Source organism: Lichenostomus cassidix, chromosome 11 (genome assembly GCF_008360975.1).
Source record: "Lichenostomus cassidix isolate B80296 chromosome 11, HeHo_3.0, whole genome shotgun sequence".
NCBI lineage: Eukaryota > Metazoa > Chordata > Aves > Passeriformes > Meliphagidae > Lichenostomus > Lichenostomus cassidix.
This window is the reverse complement of record NC_139492.1, coordinates 20,346,353-20,363,854: the sequence shown is the minus strand read 5'-3', so window position 1 is coordinate 20,363,854 and position 17,502 is coordinate 20,346,353. Positions and strand designations below refer to the sequence as shown.

Here is a 17,502-nt window from a genome sequence, read left to right as displayed (position 1 = left end):
GGGGGGGGGGGGTGCCGTGGGCTGGGCGGGGCCGGCGGCTCCTCCTCCCCCTTGTGACGCCGCCGTGTCCCGCGCAGCCACCGCTGGGTAACATGGCGGCGCCGGAGAGCAGCGACAGCGAGGAGGACTTGGTGAGCTATGGAAGCGCACTGCAGCCCCTGCAGGAGGGTAAGGGACCCCCGGGAGTTCGTTTGCTCCTCCTCCGTCTCTCCGTTAATGCGTTGTGGCGAGCACTGGGAAGCGGCCCGGCGTGAGGCGCTGGGGCGGGGTGTCCCGAAGGGCCTGCGCGGTCCGGTCCAGTTCGCGGCTGAAGGTTCTCCCGCCCTTACCTTGGGAAACTCCGGCGTGTGGACCCAGCGTAGACCCGCTTTCCCTTCCTCCTGCTGCCGCGGAGCGTGGGGCCTGTCTCGGCAACCGTGCTGTCCTGCGAGAGGATCTGGCCCGGCCCAGGGGGAGCAGTCTGGGAACGGAGTGGAGAACGGCTTTTTTGGCACTATACCGGTTTGCGGATGTGGCTGGGGTACCCCGCGGATTGTGGAGGCGCTGCTCTGGGTGAAGCTGGGTGCCAGTCTTTGCTTCTGTTCTCTCCCCAAGCCTCAAAAAAAAAAAAAAAAAAAAACCAAAAAACCAACAAAAGTGCAGTTCAAGTATAGCAGTTCAAGTGTACTCAATTATGCTAATCTGACCGCACGATGCTTAGATAGATGAGATGGACAGGGCATTGTTGGAGGATTAATGTACAGTTGTGACTCCAAGTCTGTGCCACTTTATTCAAGAAATATTGTTAAAAAGGGGTAAATGTTTATGTCGAAGTCTATAGCTTTTGTATTATATATCGGTTTTGGACACTTTTGATATGTAATTTCTGAAACAATTACTGAAGTGAAGAAATCCTGCCAGAGGTCTTGTATACTTAAAAACTAAAAGTGTCCTTTCACATGGGAAAAACCCAATGTTCTCAGAAGTCAATAGAATTAAGGGTTTTGGTGCGAATGTTTCGTGCTTTTCCTTTAGCAATGTGCACCAACGGTGTATACAAATAGTTACAGTGGGGTGGAAATAAATGTAAACTGCTGAAGCTTTCCACTTCAGGGTGGCTAGTGTTTGATCCTGTTCTTACTTGTAAGGAAGAAACGGCTTCTGGAGGAAGTGGGAAGTCCCTCTTCATGTAAAGCGGTGTCTTGCTTTCTGATTTATCTGATTCTAGGTGAACGAATTAAAAAGCCAGTTCCTCTTCAAGAGCAGACTGTTAAAGATGCAAAGGGACGATACCAGCGTTTCCATGGAGCATTTACTGGTGGCTTTTCTGCTGGTTACTTTAACACTGTTGGCACAAAGGAAGGTTAGATATTTTGCTGTCTTCTGGGAGTGGTTAAATTGAGAACTATATTTTCATATTAGTGAAAACAAGTTAACTGTCATGAAGCATTTTTGTTCCTGCTGTTCCTTGTACTGTAAATAGTTGGAATGCTATTGCTGAAGTTATTTTTCCTTGAGATTTTGGACATTTGCAATTTTACAAATGTTCCTTTGATGTATCCTTAAGATGTAAAGGTGAAATGTTTGAATTGTTTTCAAATACTATGTTGCCTTAAGTACCTTACTTAAATATTTACCCTCTTTAAAGGATGGACACCTTCAGCTTTTGTATCATCACGGCAGAAGAGAGCAGACAGAACCATTCTTGGACCAGAAGACTTCATGGATGAAGAGGTAAATTTAGAAAGGAATTGAAAACTTACGTAAATAGTTGCTATGACAGCAAAAATTGAAGTAACTTTAAAATTACTTCTTGTATACACTGTTATACTACTAGGTAATATAGACTGTTTCATAGGTTCACTTTTGAAGCTCCTGTAGTGTCAGTATTAAAAAATAAAACCAGAACTCAACCCTTTCACTGTATCAGAAAATGTAAACACTTTTGAAACTGTTTAAGCTATTTCCACTGACGTTATTGAAAAAACAACTGTATAAGTGGCTTGAGAAAATTAGCCAATATGAAGGTCATATGTCATTTTCATTACTATTACACTAAGAATTTGAGGGTTGCTCAATCTAAATGTTTTCATTTTGTGTATATTTCCAGGATCTTAGTGAATTTGGGATAGCACCGAAAGATATTACAACTACAGTAGATTTTGCATCAAAAGCTAAAGACAGAATAAAGGAGAAAGCCAGACAGATTGCAGGGGTAGTTGCTCCCATTCCAGGAACCACTGCATTTGATGATTTAATAGGACCATCTAAGTAAGTAAATTCACATAAATTTTCCTAAATGGTTCTTTCACTTAGAATGTTGTATTGCTTAGAAAAGTAATGTTTGACAACAGTAATTTTGAGAGAATGGAAGATCCTACAGTGTTACATTTTCTAAGTGACCTCCACCAGGATTTTTGTTTTGAATGTGCAGACTTACACTAGATAAACATTTATAAACTGGAAGGTAGTGTGTATGCAAATAATAATACATTCAGATTTGATTTTAAGCTGGGCTATAAAAACAGAAGTTCAAATGTTACATATGTACGTTATTTACCAATAAATAATAAAGGTCTGGTTTGAAGTAATTTTGGGGTTTGTTTCCTTTTGGCTTTTTTGGGTTTTTTTTAGAACAACGGTTGGGTTTGAACTGTTACGAAAAATGGGCTGGAGAGAAGGACAAGGAATTGGACCACGAGTCAAAAGAAAGCCATGCAGGCAGAAACCTGGTAAGTTCAGGGAAGTTTCTGAGCTAGTTAACTTTCTTGTTAGTAGAAAGTTAACATTCATAGACTGATTAGAAAGTTGATTTCAAACTCTCCTTTTATTAATGTAATATGATGTTATGATGCTTCTTACAGATCCTGCAGTGAAAATATATGGTTGTGCATTACCATCTGGACTGTCTCAGGGTTCTGAGGTATTGAACAGGCAAAAGTTATTTGTTGACTTATGTAAAAATATGTGATAACAGATTAAAAAAACAAACCCACTTATTTAATGTCCTTGAACAGTATTTTAAAATGCAGTTTCAAATCTTCTTAAAAGTGTTTATAAATACTTTCTATGCTTAATGTGGAGGAAGACTTTAATATCTAAATTTCTTCTTTTGCTACATAGGTGTAGTTCATATACAATCTTGGAAATTTAAACGTTCCTAGGCTCATGTTAACTGAATGTTGTAAAAGCTCAACATACAGAACTATTAGTTATATTTGCTCCTATGAACTTTTATTTTTTATAAGGATGAAGAGGATGAATACCAGCCAGAGAATGTGACATTTGCACCAAAAGATGTAATGCCTGTAGATTTGACTCCAAAAGAGAATGTCCATGGACTTGGCTATAAGGGTTTGGACCCCTCACAAGCTTTGTTTGGCGTATCTGGAAGAGAACACCTGAATCTTTTCACAGGTGGTTCTGAAGAAACAAGCAATTTACTTGGTGATCTGAGACACAGTAAAGGAAGAAAACTAGGTATTACAGGTCAGGTAAGGACATTTAAAAATGCATTTTATTATTAGTGCAGTAAAATCCAAATAAATTTTGTTTTTTCTTAAGTGAAAAGCTCCTAGTCATTGTAGTATTATTGTAAGAAATGTTAAGTGGGGCTTGAGAATAGGATTTTTTTAAAACTAATTTTGAAGATGTGGAAAAATCCTTAGAGCTCTCAAATGCTTTCACTTACTTAAACTGTAAAAGGCAACTATAAAAATAGTCTGACTCTGAGTAGTTGGAGGGAAAAACGTCTTCTGTTACTTTGATTAGAGAAACCTAATATTCAGTATGTTTTTAGTTTACGGTTTTTTATCTATTGTACTTTCGGTAATGCTGTATCTGTCAGCTAGAGAGGTTTAGTGTTACTACATGGTATTTGTAGTTCTTGTCTAAAAGCACTGTCAGTTCATGTTTTCTGAGAATTCTGCTTGTTTAATTTCCATGTTAACTGACATGTTTTTTCCTTTTGAGAACTTAACCTGCTTTTAGTCAGATTGCACATGTTATTTTGGTGAAGCTAGTCTGCTGTGCTTGTCCCATACCAAGTAAACTTGCTGTCTCTCCCTGCTGAGGGAGTGGACTGTGTTTGTTTGTGTTCACTGAGGTGTGGAGTTTTTTTTCCATCTCAATTTTTGTGGTAAAACTACATTTTTCCCAGTGTATATATATTTGTACAATAGATTTAATATAGCTGAATAGATACACATGTAGATGTGTTCTGGTATGTGACAAAAATACTTTTACTCTTTTGAGTTCTCATTTTAAATACGTATTTTAGGCTTTTGGTGTAGGAGCTTTAGAGGAGGAAGATGATGATATTTATGCAACTGACACACCGTCAAAATATGATACAGTTCTAAAGGATGAAGAGCCTGGAGATGGCTTGTATGGCTGGACAGCACCGAAACAGTATAAGTCCAAAAAAAGTAAGAACTGTGGTTCTATCTAAAGAGCTATTGTAATTTTGGGGGAAAAGAAACCCTAATGTAGTCTCTATTTGCCATATATTTTAATTTTCAGCCTTGATACCTGAAAATTGAACTAGTCCTCCTTCTATATTGAAGTGTTTTATTACAGAAATAATTTCCAGAGTCCTCCACTTACCCCAGTGTAGATTAAACCCTCAAAACATATTTTCAAAAGGATAATATGTGCTGCTTTGTGAGATAAAGGCATTCAGTTTCACTGATGAAAACAAATGATCGTGAATCATGGTTACAAAATACAACACAGCACTTGAAAAGAGAGCTATTTTTCAAATAAAATTTGTATTTTCAGTAAATTTTTGTAAATATTATCTTGGTACCACTTTATTTTTACTGTACTATTTAAGTGCATGAAATACTGAAGTAAATTCTGGAGTACCTATTCATGTTAGTTGAACACATTAATGGTACTGATAGTGTTAGCTGCACCCAGTATGGATACTGTTGCTTCACTATAAGCCATGTCCAACCTACAGCAACCACTCTGGTAGCAGTTTTTGGTTGTATAATACTAATCCATGATGAGAAACCTTAATTTTAAATGGCAGGTGGTGAAGACAATGCACTACAATTATGATTCATAATAGATAGTGACAAATGGAAAATATTCAGAAAAAAAAAATTGCCTAACAGGCACGTTATAAATATTGACCACTTCTCTGGTCGTTTTGTAGGGCCTGAAAGAGAATTTAAATATGTAGGCAAAATCCTGGATGGTTTTTCCTTGGCATCAAAATCACCAGCTCCAATCAAGGTAAGCAGGTAGCAATATTTTATGTTCATAACATAATTCATCATGTGAACTGTGTGGACTCTACTGCTTCTTAGTGTTTTTCTGTTCTTAGAAATAAATGTTCAGGTCACCAGTAAAAAGTGCTGAATGAACAAAATTGTAGCATTGGAGGCTGTTCCATAGAAACCTAAAATTTATCAGACTTCGAAGGTATTTAAACTTTGCCTGGATACTGGCTTTGAACAAATGCCTTCCACACTATTTACTGCTACTTGCCATAAAGTTGGAGGAATGGTTTCATTTAACTTCAAAACAAAAAAATACTCCATATTTTGGTTCTAGATCTTTCATATATACCATTCAGTTTTCTGTAAAAATCAGACCTCATGCTTTGTCCATCTTGCTATTTGGGTGACAATTTCTTAGTCACATTTTCAGGTTTACATAACTCATGTCATATATATTTACATAAATTAGAATGACAAACATAATTGTATGACAGGGTACTCTTGTAATGAGGGAATGTTTGTGTGATACATATAATGCATCATAAAGGGAGCACAGGGATAACCTTTGAAGTAACAGTGTGAGTGAAGAATGTGGGAAAAAACACTTTGAAAGTCGTTAAAACATAAGCACGGAAGTGCTCGGTAGTCCAATTAATTGATTAAATCATTTGACTTCAGTTTAAAAAAAATAGTTATTAAGCAATATTAAGAGGTATTTTCTCAAATAAAAGCAGTGCATTCCTATGACTCTTGTTAATTTTTCTGTCACCTAATATGCATGTTTTCCTGTTTGTTCACAGTTGTTACATATTGTCAATATATTTGTTCCCAGAGCTTGTATACCATTTACTGACTGGGTCTAAAGGAATTGGTAGCTTGTACTGTCTGTTTCTACTGCTAAGATGTAAATTGAGAAATGTTTGGGTTGAGCTGACTTTATCTGAAACACATTTATAGATGGTGCATACAAAGTTGTCTCTCTTTCTCAGTTGATTTTTTTGTTTTGTTGCCCCTTCCCCCCAGATTTATCCACCACCTAGCCTGCCACGAAATTACAGACCAGTCCATTACTTTCGACCTGTGATAATAGCTGGGAATGAAAACTGCCATTTACAGAAGGCATTGGAGGAATCAGCTGGGAAAATTGAGAGTGATCCAACACAGCAAAGCAGGCATGCTTTGAATGCAGCTCAGAGAAGGGAACAGCTAGGAGAGACTGAGCTAAAAGGTATTGAGATACATGACCATACCTTTTGTTGTGCTTCGCACCCCCTGTTTGTTTATGGAACAATAAGAATTTGGTCTGGCCTTGAATGCTTGTTTTCTAACATAAATATATCAAATCTAGTTACCATAGCTAGAATACCATTTCATTGTTCAGTTTAATCTCAGCAGTTGAATTGTTGACATAGCTGTCTGTATTTTTGCTTACTTAAATATTTTAAAGACAAAATGTGTGTGTTGGATTGTGTTTTGTTGTGTTTGGTTGGGGTTTTTTTTGTGGCCTTTTATGAATATAGTAGGCTGCGAGGATTTTTTCTGTGAAATGAGGTTTCACTGAAATACATTCAAATACACTAAAAAGATAATTTGTAACTGTGGCTCACATTTGTATCTACAATAGTAAACTTTATCAAGTTACCTGTAAATGTGTGGTAAATAGCATAAAAGATGTAATAATGGCCAAATTTTTATCTGCTGTGCATGCCATTTTCTTGTTAATTGGTGCTTAAGGGCATTTTATCTGAACGTATGTGCATGTGGTAGGGATTTTTCCTCTACTGAAGTGGAAGAAATAGTTGTAGTAATTTTTCATTTTATTTATCTTTTACTGCTTGTTTTTTTGCTTTAGGTCCTGCTCCTTCTGTTTTGGAATATCTGTCTGAGAAAGATAGAGAAAGACTCAAAGAAATGAAACAAGCATCTGAACAACACATGAAAGCAAAAACAGTGTCTCAGCAGTCACGAAATAGCAGATTCCAGCCAGCCTCCCCAGAAAATGCTGCTCACAAATGGCAAATGCTGCTGGGGGGGCAATTAGCAAATGCTGGTTCTAGTGACTTCAAACCATTCGCAAAAAATCCAGAAAAACAAAAAAGATATGAAAATTTTGTGAAAAGTCTTAAACAAGGGGAAAAAGGTAGAAATTTCTTCATTAATTTTTTTTTCTCTCCCCTCTGCCGCCCCCCCTCCCCTTTTTTATTGTCCCAATGCATTTTATATTCGCTGTGAGTTCTTTTCCTTAATTCCACAGCATTTCTCCCTTTCTTTTAAGACCAATGTTAGCAGAAATTTTTACTGATATTAAGTCATGTTGATTTCAGGAAAACTGCTTGGTTATTGAATTGTCAGCAAGTCTTGATTTTAGGCATTCCATTTCATACTGCTATGATGTAGCAGAAGTTAAGTTCTACTTAATTTCCTAGATTTCCTTTATTTCATTTGCCAAGATATACTTCCGCTTTGGTCAGTGGAACAAGTCTTTTCATTTAGTTTGTTTCTCCTTTAGGAGTTAAACTGACAGATCATATAGAGGCAGAAAGATGATTGGGTGACAGTAGAATCAAAAGAAATCCCACACGCTGTGTACCAGGGAGAGATAAGGACGCTAAAGTGAATGAAGTCAAAGTACAAGTACAAGCTTGTCAAAGCTTGTATTACATGTCCTTTGGATACTCAAACTTCTGTTGTTGCTTATATTCTTTTCAGAAAAGTTTATGACTGTAAAAGCATAGCATACCTGCAGAGCTCTTACTCAACGCCAAAAAAAATCCAACCTCCTTCATTATGTCTTTTCATGCTATTTCATCTCCTTCCATTTTGTTTGGGTTTTCACTATTAAATGATCCCGTGGTGTATCTTAGCTTAAACGAGGTACTTATAATGCCTTGTGGTGAGTTCTCCAGTACTGTGATTTTTCTGTAAGACATAAAAGGTTGGATTTTATCTAGGAGGTTTATCATCAACCCATGACTCTAGATTGCCTTAAAATAAACTTCCAAAAAATGGTTGGGTTTTTTTTTCAAATTTTGAAGTACACAGGGGCTATTGGGGAAGAAGAAAATGGACACCAGGAAAATTTAAGACAGGAAAGCATATAGTGACAGGTAGAAAACCTGGTTTTGTTGTTTTGTTGTGGTTTGGGGTTTTTTTTAGAGGTCCTTTTCATTATGTAAAATAAAATAAATATTTTCTGGTCAGTAGCCTCTTCACATTGGGACAGACTACTTGAGCTTTGAACCCATAGTTTCTCTGTTCAGGACTGGGATTTTCCCTGGGTAAAATTGAGTATCCTCAATTATGACTGTATTATGACTGTAAGTGCCTCCTTCATCATAATGATGGAAATGTGGAAAGGTATAAATAACTGGAATGATTAAAGGTCTGTTTTACTGTATTTGCTTGGCTGGTGTTATTTCCTCTTCCTGTTGGGAGAAAAAGTAAATCTGTTCCTGTAAACCTGTGTCCAGACTCTGTATTTATCAGTGGGCACATTATATATCAGAAAGCCCCATAAAAGTTACCAAAGTCTAGCCAGGCTTAAACTCTTTCATTCTATGTTTTAGTTATTTGATAAAAGCTTTGGATTATACTTTTTGTTTTAACAATGTGCTAAATCCATTAAGTGTTGAACATTCTTTAGAGGGCAGTGAGTAAGGAATCAGTTTTACAAGTAAAATTACTTAAAATACCAATTTTGCATTTGGCAAATGCTGTCATTCTTGCTATTTTGAAAAACTACCACCATATAACAGGGATTAACCAGTTGAGGTTAATACTACCCTTACACTGAATATTCATTAAATACTTGTGTGCTTATTTGCTTATTACCTCTTTTTTTGTCGAAAAGTGTGGAACCGAAGTAAGCTGTAATCTCTGCTAAGCGTTTCTCTCCTTATCTTACAGTAGATACATTGGAGCACTTTTTAGACCCAAATATGACAGAATGGGAGCGAGGAAGAGAACAGGAAGAGTTCTTTCGTGCAGCAATGTTCTACAGATCCTCAAATTCAACGCTGTCATCCAGATTTACCCGGGCCAAATATGAAGATGATGTTGACAAAGTTGAAGTTCCTCGAGACCAAGAGGTATATTCTGTTTACAGTCTTTTAATACGTTGGAGCTTCAGTTGTTGCCTTAGCCCTGACTTTTTCTTTTAAACTCTTACATACATATGTCACTATTTTGTTGCCCTTTTGTTTAGCAGCTTTTGAAAAGACTTGGTGCATACAGAACAGTGATTTGTTAAACAGCATTTAAATATTTATGGTTTCTCCTGTTCTTAAGTCTTACAACAGTTCAATCAGTTGTTACATATTTAGCAGCTATAAATGTTTGACTTTTTCAGAATGATACTGATGATAAGGAAATGGCTGTGAAGATGAAGATGTTTGGCAAACTCACAAGAGACAAATTTGAATGGCATCCTGATAAGCTGCTGTGTAAAAGATTTAATGTTCGTGATCCATATCCTGAGTAAGATAATTGATACTTGTATTTTTAACACTTTAAAAAAATACTGAGTTTTTAATTTGCTTGTGGAAAATGTGCTTGATGTTTTCTTGTGTGATAATGTAAGACAGAACTGCCCGATGTTTTTATTTGCATCATAAAACATGAAACTCTGATAAAATAGCACGCATTTGAAGGACTACTGTAGGTGCTTCAGCTTGTAGATGATTTGAGGACTTCTGCATGTTGCAAACAATAATCAGCAAACAATTTTCTTTCCCTCTAGTTCTTCTGTAGTGGGTTTGCCAAAAGTGAAACGAGACAAGTATTCTGTTTTTAATTTCTTAACTATGCCTGAGCCCACCACATCTGTAACTCAAGGAACAAATGAAAAAATCCAAGAGAGTAACAGTCTCAACCGTAAGTTTGTTGTTACTTTACATATTTAGCTATACATGAGATAATAGTACAGAAAAAGCATTTTTTCATTGAGAACCTAGCCCCATGATTTTTTTATTAAAAAAACCCAAACAAATTGGAAATAAAAATTCAGTGGCGTAGAAACTGAAGTTAGTGAAATAATGCTAATTTCTTCTATCTAGAAGACATTTATATGTCAAGCATTCATGAGAAAGATTTAAAAAATGTCCTGTGAAGAAGCAGGGTAATTTAAAATCAAGTAGGCCATGAAATGCAGAACAATTTGGCATGCAGGTGATTTTAATATTTTGGATGTTTTAGAACCAAAGAAACCTTCAAGGTGGGATGTGTCAGATAAAGAGAAGGAGAAGAAAGATTCTATTAGTGAATTCATTAGTCTCGCTGGGTCGAAAACTGATGTTCAGCAGCAGCCACCAGTGCCAGCAACAGAAGAATGTGGAACTGGGACAAATGAAATTCGTCCCACTCTGGTGAGTTTACAACATGGTTTGAACTTAACGGGAATAGCTGTAAACCTTGACAATCCAGAAATAAGATTGGTTAATACATGAATTTATTTAATATAGATCAGTTTGCGCAAGTGCCAACTCAGGATGAGCAAAGGCATGAGATGGCACTTTAAAGAATTTTGAGGTTATGACTCAGGGATGCAAGATGTTTGTAGCTTACAAGGACCGCAGATCTGATTATACTTGAAGCAGAGCTTAAGAGAAGAAAAAATGTAGCTCAGTAGTCTGGGAACTAAATTCAGTCCCTTTTCCACCACTCTGCTTAGAGGCACAGAATATATTTGTTTCTCCTTTCCATAGAGGAGAGTGCGTAGTCTGGGGAGAAAAGTGGTTTTCCTTTTGCTTAAATTTAGTATTATATAGTTGAAGTTTGAATTAATAAATTAGAATTTATAATATGTGGGCATCTATCTTCACAAACTGCATTATTTACAGAACACAGAAACCGTGGTGTTTCAGAGCTTTACTATTTGGGACTAAGATTGTTTATTTTACAGCTATTGTGCCTTCCAAACATTTTGTAAATGCTGTCAGCATGCTTGAAGTTATTCCTTACCAGAGAGAGATTAATAGTTTCTTTAATGTTTAAATACAGTTTGTTATGATGGTATTTAGCAGGTTGCTAATGAAGATAAGAATCTGGAAGAAGAAAGTGGACGACCACCCATGGACTTGTTTAAGGCCATCTTTGTGAACTCCTCAGATGAAAAATCATCTTCCTCAGAAGAAGAGAGTATTGAAGAACAGCAACCAAGTACTTCAGAAAGAGAGTCAGAAACCACCAAGCAAGTTGATGTGCCAGACAGTTTTTCCTCTAATGTACAAGGTAGTACTTAATGGATGTTCATTTTTATGCAACATGAAATAAATAGCTTGTAAAAGTTTCATTTTTTGAATCACACATTCTTGGACTGTTAGGGCAATGCTGTGCTCCTGTGCAGATCATCTGAGATTGGCGGAGCTATCCATGTAGAAAATGTGAATAATACAGCACTGAATAAGGCCTTAAATGTTACAGTGTTCTTTGTGTTTCTGTGTACCTTTTGTGTAGATTTTTACAAGCAAATTGCCCTATGGAATATGCCTGTTATACAGTCAGGGGGATCAAAGCATCTAGTGTTAGAATATACTTAAAATGAAAATACTTTGTCCACTTACTGTTAGAGTTCGTCCTATTAACATTTAACTTTTAATGTTTATTAACTTTCTACATCTCGTGGAGTTTTTTATTTGTTCTGAATAATGGAAAAATAGTACTGAGTTACAAAATGGAAGCAAACAAATGCTCTGATATTTAATTAATAATTGTATAGTTTAAGAGGTAAATTTTGATTTAAAAGAAAAAAAACCCATAGTATATTGACATGTTTCAGAATGTCAGCTACCCAGTTGGCCAAAGCAGTCCATAGAGATAGAGGATGCTGATCAGTTTGCTTTTTTAATGGTTTTTAGAAAGCCTCCTTGAACTTTCTTCAGCACTTCTTGGAAAAAGTATTTCCTTAGTTTCCTTTCAATTATAGCTGGTTTTGGTTTTTTTTCATAGAGAGTGCAACTGCTACAACTGATTCTGGCATTTCTTTGTTGCCTACTTCAAAGGAGGAGCTGGATGCAACAGAAGAATTTGGACCAAAGCTGCCACCAGCTTTTTCTGCTGGTAGGTTCTGTAAGCATCTAGAGTGTCAATTCTGCACATTGAAATTGTCTATAAGATACATTATACCTCTCTTAAAAAAAAACCCAAACATTTGTGAATAGGCACTACTCTCTCTTAAATGTGTGTTTTGTCAAACCGGCATCAGCAAACATTTTATTGCCATGCTATTACCCTCCAACAGGAACCTCTTTGCCTGTGTACCATTTTTAAGTCTATAGAGGCAATGATAAAAAATTGATGTAAAAATATAGGACAGCCTTGCAATTTCATTTTATAACAGATTGCAAAGGCATTTAATTACAATAGGGATGTTGCAGTTAGGAGTTTTATACGTGTAATTTCCATTTTAAAGCTTAGGGATTTTATTTGTTTAACTATCATATTAGGTTAAAAGTAATACAGAATGTAATAACCAAATAACCCTTTCTTTGTCTTGTTTAAAAATTCTTTACGAATTTGCTTTGTACTTTAGGCACTACTTGGCAACAACAAACGGTGGTGCCAGTAAGTTTTCCTGGGCCTAGTAGGAGAGCAAAACATAGGAAAATCAGAGAGAGGCACAAGACTAAGAAAGAACACAAACACAAAAAGGAAAAGGTATTACATTTAAATACTGATTTTTGATTTATTGATTCTTTGATTTGCCTTTCAAAATTTTCTATTATTTATGATTGGTTGTAGGGAAAAGATATATATATATATATATATATATACACTGGGACTAGAATTTAAGCAACAGAATTTATCTGATGTTTTGAAACCAGAAGATTATACTGCTATGATGCTGCTTTTTCCATGTGTACATATGTGACTACAGGTACAGTATTGTGGGTAGTTTCATGTTCTATGGCAAAGATGTCAGGCACATTCTAGGAATTGCATTCATGGCTTATATACAAATAGTGGTAATGAAACTTCTGTTCTAGGGGGAGTTGAGTGCTTGGGTTAAAAGAATTTTGGTTTATAATTGGTTTTTTAGCTCAGTTTGAGTAGTGGTAAATAATCATTGATAAGTGTTCTGTTTCAGTTAAGTTTTGAGTCCATACTGAAATCAACTTTTTTATTTTGTTGACATTCAGAAAAATCCAAGTCTTTCACAAGGAAGTAAAGGATTATTTCTCTTCTTTTTACAGAAAAAGAAGCATAAGAAACAGAAAAACAAAGGAAAACATAAGAATAAAAAATCAGAAAAAGACAGCAGCTCAAACACTACAGATAGCAGTGACAGCCTGAGTGATACAGATACCACAGGCGTGTCGCCTAAAGAACTTCTAAGAAGGTAAGCAGAAAGGTTACTTAAACACTTGCAAATTCTGCAGTGAATAACTAAAACATCAGTTTATGAGCTGTCATTCTAGTGAACCTAATTGCAGCAAATGTGAATCAGCCAGTTTCTTTATGAAGATAAAATACTGCTCACTTTGGTGAGGAAAGATTACCAATATTAGATGTTTTAATCTAGAGGGTAATTAATTTTAGGATAGAAACCTCTTAAAGTAAAGGCTACCAAATACACAGCCCTGGCTGGGCTAATGGACATTATAATTAAAGATGACTGATATTTTTGGAAGGTATTTTGAATTGGAATTTAAAATTGAACAAGTGCAGGTGGACATTCATATTTTCATTACTTCATCTACTTCTCTTTATTTGGGAGCATGTCTTGGTTTGAAAGACTAGTGTCTGCTAAGAGAGGTAAACCCTTTTGAAATCAAGAACTTTCAGACAAAGGTATGGGAAAAGGAATAACAGTTCTTTACTAGTATCTATAGCAGAGTAAGCAAGCAATAACAAGAATAACAACAACAAATAGAACCAGAAAACCAGTAGCAGATGTCTTTTGCGCTGCTGAGCACTTTCCCGTTTGGTGTAATCACGGTGTAAGCAGCAGGGGCGCTGTTGAGCTCCCAGCTGGGCAGGGCAGGTGCGATAACTGCCGAGCAGCTGCAGGTGGCGCTGTGGCGCAGGGTCACGTTTGTCTCACGCAGCTGGTAATGGCGGACGGGCTGAGAGGCAGGCAGGCAGCTTGGAGCGGTGAGCGGAGCGGCAGGGGCAGGGGCTGGCTCTCTCTCCCAGGCTAGCCAGCGAGGTAGCAGGGACTCTGCAGTCATGGCAGATGCCGCGGTCTCGTGCGGCGATAGCCGGGTGGGTGGCAGGGACAGCCAGGCTCCCCCACAGGTGCCGCAAAACACAGCCGGGAAAACGTGCACTTCCGGTGGGGAAAGGAGATTGGATTCCACACCTTTCCCCAGCCAAAAGCTCACCCAGCCAGAAGGAGAAAGCAGAGCATGGTTGGATCTCCCGCGGTCACAGCCAGAAGTCAAAAACAGTTGCTTTCCTCCCAGTGTCTGACGAACCAGTGTCCATCTGGCCGGGAGGGCTTCCTCTCCACACCACACCCAGCCCAGAGTCTTTGTCTCTTACAAAAGACTTAATAGCTCTGAGCACCCAGCCATTTGTCTCCTAGTAACCGGATGGAGGAAAATTCCAACTCCCCCAACCTCCAACAGAGCATTGGAAGAAACATTGTCTGCTAAGATGCCATTCAGATAGATTTGTTGTGTGGCACCAATGCTTAACCTAGTCTGTGCTTCAGCAAGGGACAGTGAAGCAAGCACAACAACGCTTGAGTCATGTACATGTCTTCTAAATTTAGAGTGTGCTGTTACATTTTTATAAACTGGAGACTTGAAGACAGTGCTAACATAAATGTGAAAATTGGAAAAGTGTGGTTCTCAATATTTTGCTCACATACTTGAAGTAAAGCAGTAACAAATGTAACTGTCTCTAGTGCAGATTATAGTCAGCTTCAAACACATCCCATGTGGAACAGTCACTGTATTGGCTTCTGTTTAGTGTCTCATTAGCTGAAGAAGAGGTCTCAAGGTATTTGTTGAATACCACATCCATCTGTTCTAGTGGCAAAGTAATTGGGTTCGAGGTGTGAAGTGGAATGGGTATGTACCAATTGGCATTTGAAAAGGCTCTGCCTTCCATTTCTTTGGAACTGAGTGTCAGTTATGTATTGGTGTTTTGTTACTAAGAAACAAACTACTATTTAGATTTCTAAATAGCTAAAATAGGTTTTTATGCATTTTGCACAAAACAGACTTCTTTGTGCAAGCAGTTGCTTTGGAACCTTTGCATTTGCATGGCTCTCATCACTGAGAAAATGCTTTTGTCTAATAAAACTCAGATCTCTCTCTGAAACTAAGGTTTAAGAGACTGCTCAAGTAATGAAGTGTTCTTAATGTGTGTGACTGTTTAGTGTGACCTTTTTCTTTTTTTTCTCTCTTTTAGATTAAAACAACTTCAGTATTGAAGATCTCTCTTGCTTTCTTCAGTATTGTGTGACTTCATCTCAAATTTTTGATCTCCTCCATGATGGTAGATCAGTGGTATATAATGTGAAGCACTCTAGATACAGTATTCATATTGAATTTCTTTGAAAGTAAATGTGCATAGGTTTATTTTATGATGTTTCGTGAGTTAAAAATGTATGGATTATAGAACATTGAAAAGACCCTTTTCTGGGCATAATAATCTGAACCAACTGCAGGCTCTGTTTTAATTAAATAAAGCATTTTAATAAACTTTATTGTTACAAATAAGTTTTGTACAGTGATAATTTTTTATGCCTAGTACCTCTAAATTGCTGGAGAGTAAGTTTCAGTCTGATTTAAGTTAGGAAGCTGAAACTTTAGGCAACGTAAAGTTTTTATTGGCTGCAAGTATTTTTAATGAGTCTAATGCAGAATTTGACATTGCCGTTTTGGAGTATCCGGCTATTATTTTTGCCTCTCCAAATTGTATAACATTTACTATAGTTTCTCTAAACCAATGATCTTTGATAGAATCACAGAATATGCTGAGCTGGAAGGGACCCATCAGGATCATCAAGTCCAAGTCCTGGCCCTGCGCAGTTCATTTCACACAAATTGTTACGACTAATGTATTAAAAGATTAGTGCTATGATTATAATCTGCCTTCTTTTATGTAGTTATAAAGCAAACTGTTTCTGCTACTTTTTGACCACAATTGTCATATTGTAGAATAAATTAAATACGCACAATGAAATAATACTGAGCTGCCCGTGAGTGGTGGGGAGCAGCTCTGGGGCTAGCTTGGAGCCCTGGCAGGAGCTGCAGGTTCAGGTGGTCTGAGAAATGCAAGTGGGGCTGGGGTGGGCTGAGCCCTACACCCACAGGGAGTTGGGAAGCTGGTGTCGGGGGGCTGCTGGCAGCCCAGGGATGAAAAGCTCTGTTGCCTTCTGTGTGGTTAATGCATATGGCAGCTGGTGTTTGTTAGTTCTGTCACACAAACACATGCTTGATAGTCATGAGCAAACTCCCATATGAGTGAAGACTTTTCAAAATATCTTTGCCAAAAGTTGTAATGGTCTTGGCTAAAATATGTGGCCTAGGAACTCGATGTTCTGCGTTTTGATGGGCCAGAATCAAGGAAATGAGTGTTTGAAACATTTGAGAGACTTAATGGGATTTCAAGTTGATTTTTTTGAGAAGAAGAGTTGGAAAACAAACCAAAACAAACCTCCAGAAAAATAAATACACTATCCCCATCCATCAACAATTTTTAATGAACCAGATTCGCTAACTCTGCTCCAAGGTAGTATCAAGGATGTGAGCTTTGCTCGGGCAAGTGAAACTTTGGATACATTCTCCTATGGTTCCTGCTTTCATACTCCCCCTTGTGGACTAAACTGTCAAAAATAATCTCTTCGAAAACTGTTCCTAAATGTTGCTTTGTTTCTTTACGGATTCCATTTAAAATTCTGGTAGGACACAGTGATACTGTGATCTCCTGCCATTTTTGCTTTGAGGACACAAAAATACTTTCATGTTCTTATGCATTGAAGCTTTGTGTATATTATGAATGCAGCAACAACACATTAAAAAAAAAAAAACCATTAAGTTTAGAGCTGAAATTAAGCAAGGAATCCCCAAGCTGGAGTTAAGCAAGGAGTGTTATACAGGCATGAAGACTGAATCATCATGGAGCCTTCTGAAGATATTTTACTGAAGTTTAAAAATAGCAGCTGTAAATGGTTTTGCAATCACAGTTAACAGGAGAACACCTATTTCATGCGTGGAACATGTTTTAGGATATTAAAGGGTGACTATTGTAAGTACATGTTGCATACACTGAATAAGATTTCTAGTTTATTAATATTTTAAAATGTGAAAGTTGATACACAAAATTTACTTGTTATCTTGAAAGT

At 37.2% G+C, this 17,502-nt stretch overlaps 1 protein-coding gene across 6 annotated transcripts; it reads left to right on the top strand.

Annotated features, from left to right (window-relative positions):
* On the top strand, positions 1-15,874 carry GPATCH1 (G-patch domain containing 1). 6 transcript variants are annotated; one of them, XM_085072119.1, is made up of 20 exons: positions 1-131; positions 1,208-1,342; positions 1,628-1,713; positions 2,090-2,250; positions 2,614-2,711; positions 2,844-2,902; positions 3,228-3,473; positions 4,259-4,406; positions 5,141-5,220; positions 6,231-6,435; positions 7,060-7,347; positions 9,114-9,295; positions 9,556-9,683; positions 9,946-10,079; positions 10,401-10,570; positions 11,225-11,435; positions 12,153-12,263; positions 12,736-12,860; positions 13,397-13,542; positions 15,564-15,874. In XM_085072119.1, exons 3-20 carry the CDS (start codon positions 1,702-1,704, stop codon positions 15,583-15,585), a joined length of 2,526 nt encoding a protein of 841 aa, XP_084928245.1. In that variant the 5' UTR covers positions 1-131; positions 1,208-1,342; positions 1,628-1,701; the 3' UTR covers positions 15,586-15,874. The 6 variants fall into 6 exon arrangements, with proteins under 6 accessions (XP_084928245.1, XP_084928243.1, XP_084928242.1 ...); XM_085072117.1 differs by having other exon boundaries at positions 27-168; positions 11,228-11,435; XM_085072116.1 differs by having other exon boundaries at positions 27-168.
* The last annotated feature ends 1,628 nt before the right edge of the window (positions 15,875-17,502 follow it).

Bases quoted from the DNA above. Each gene is read 5' to 3' on its own strand.
- GPATCH1 (XM_085072114.1), top strand. From the start codon at position 217: ATGCGTTGTGGCGAGCACTGGGAAGCGGCCCGGCGTGAGGCGCTGGGG. The intron at 7,348-9,113 runs GTAGAAATTTCT...CTTATCTTACAG, and splicing joins TCTTAAACAAGGGGAAAAAG to TAGATACATTGGAGCACTTT. The intron at 9,684-9,945 runs GTAAGATAATTG...CTTTCCCTCTAG, and splicing joins GTTCGTGATCCATATCCTGA to TTCTTCTGTAGTGGGTTTGC.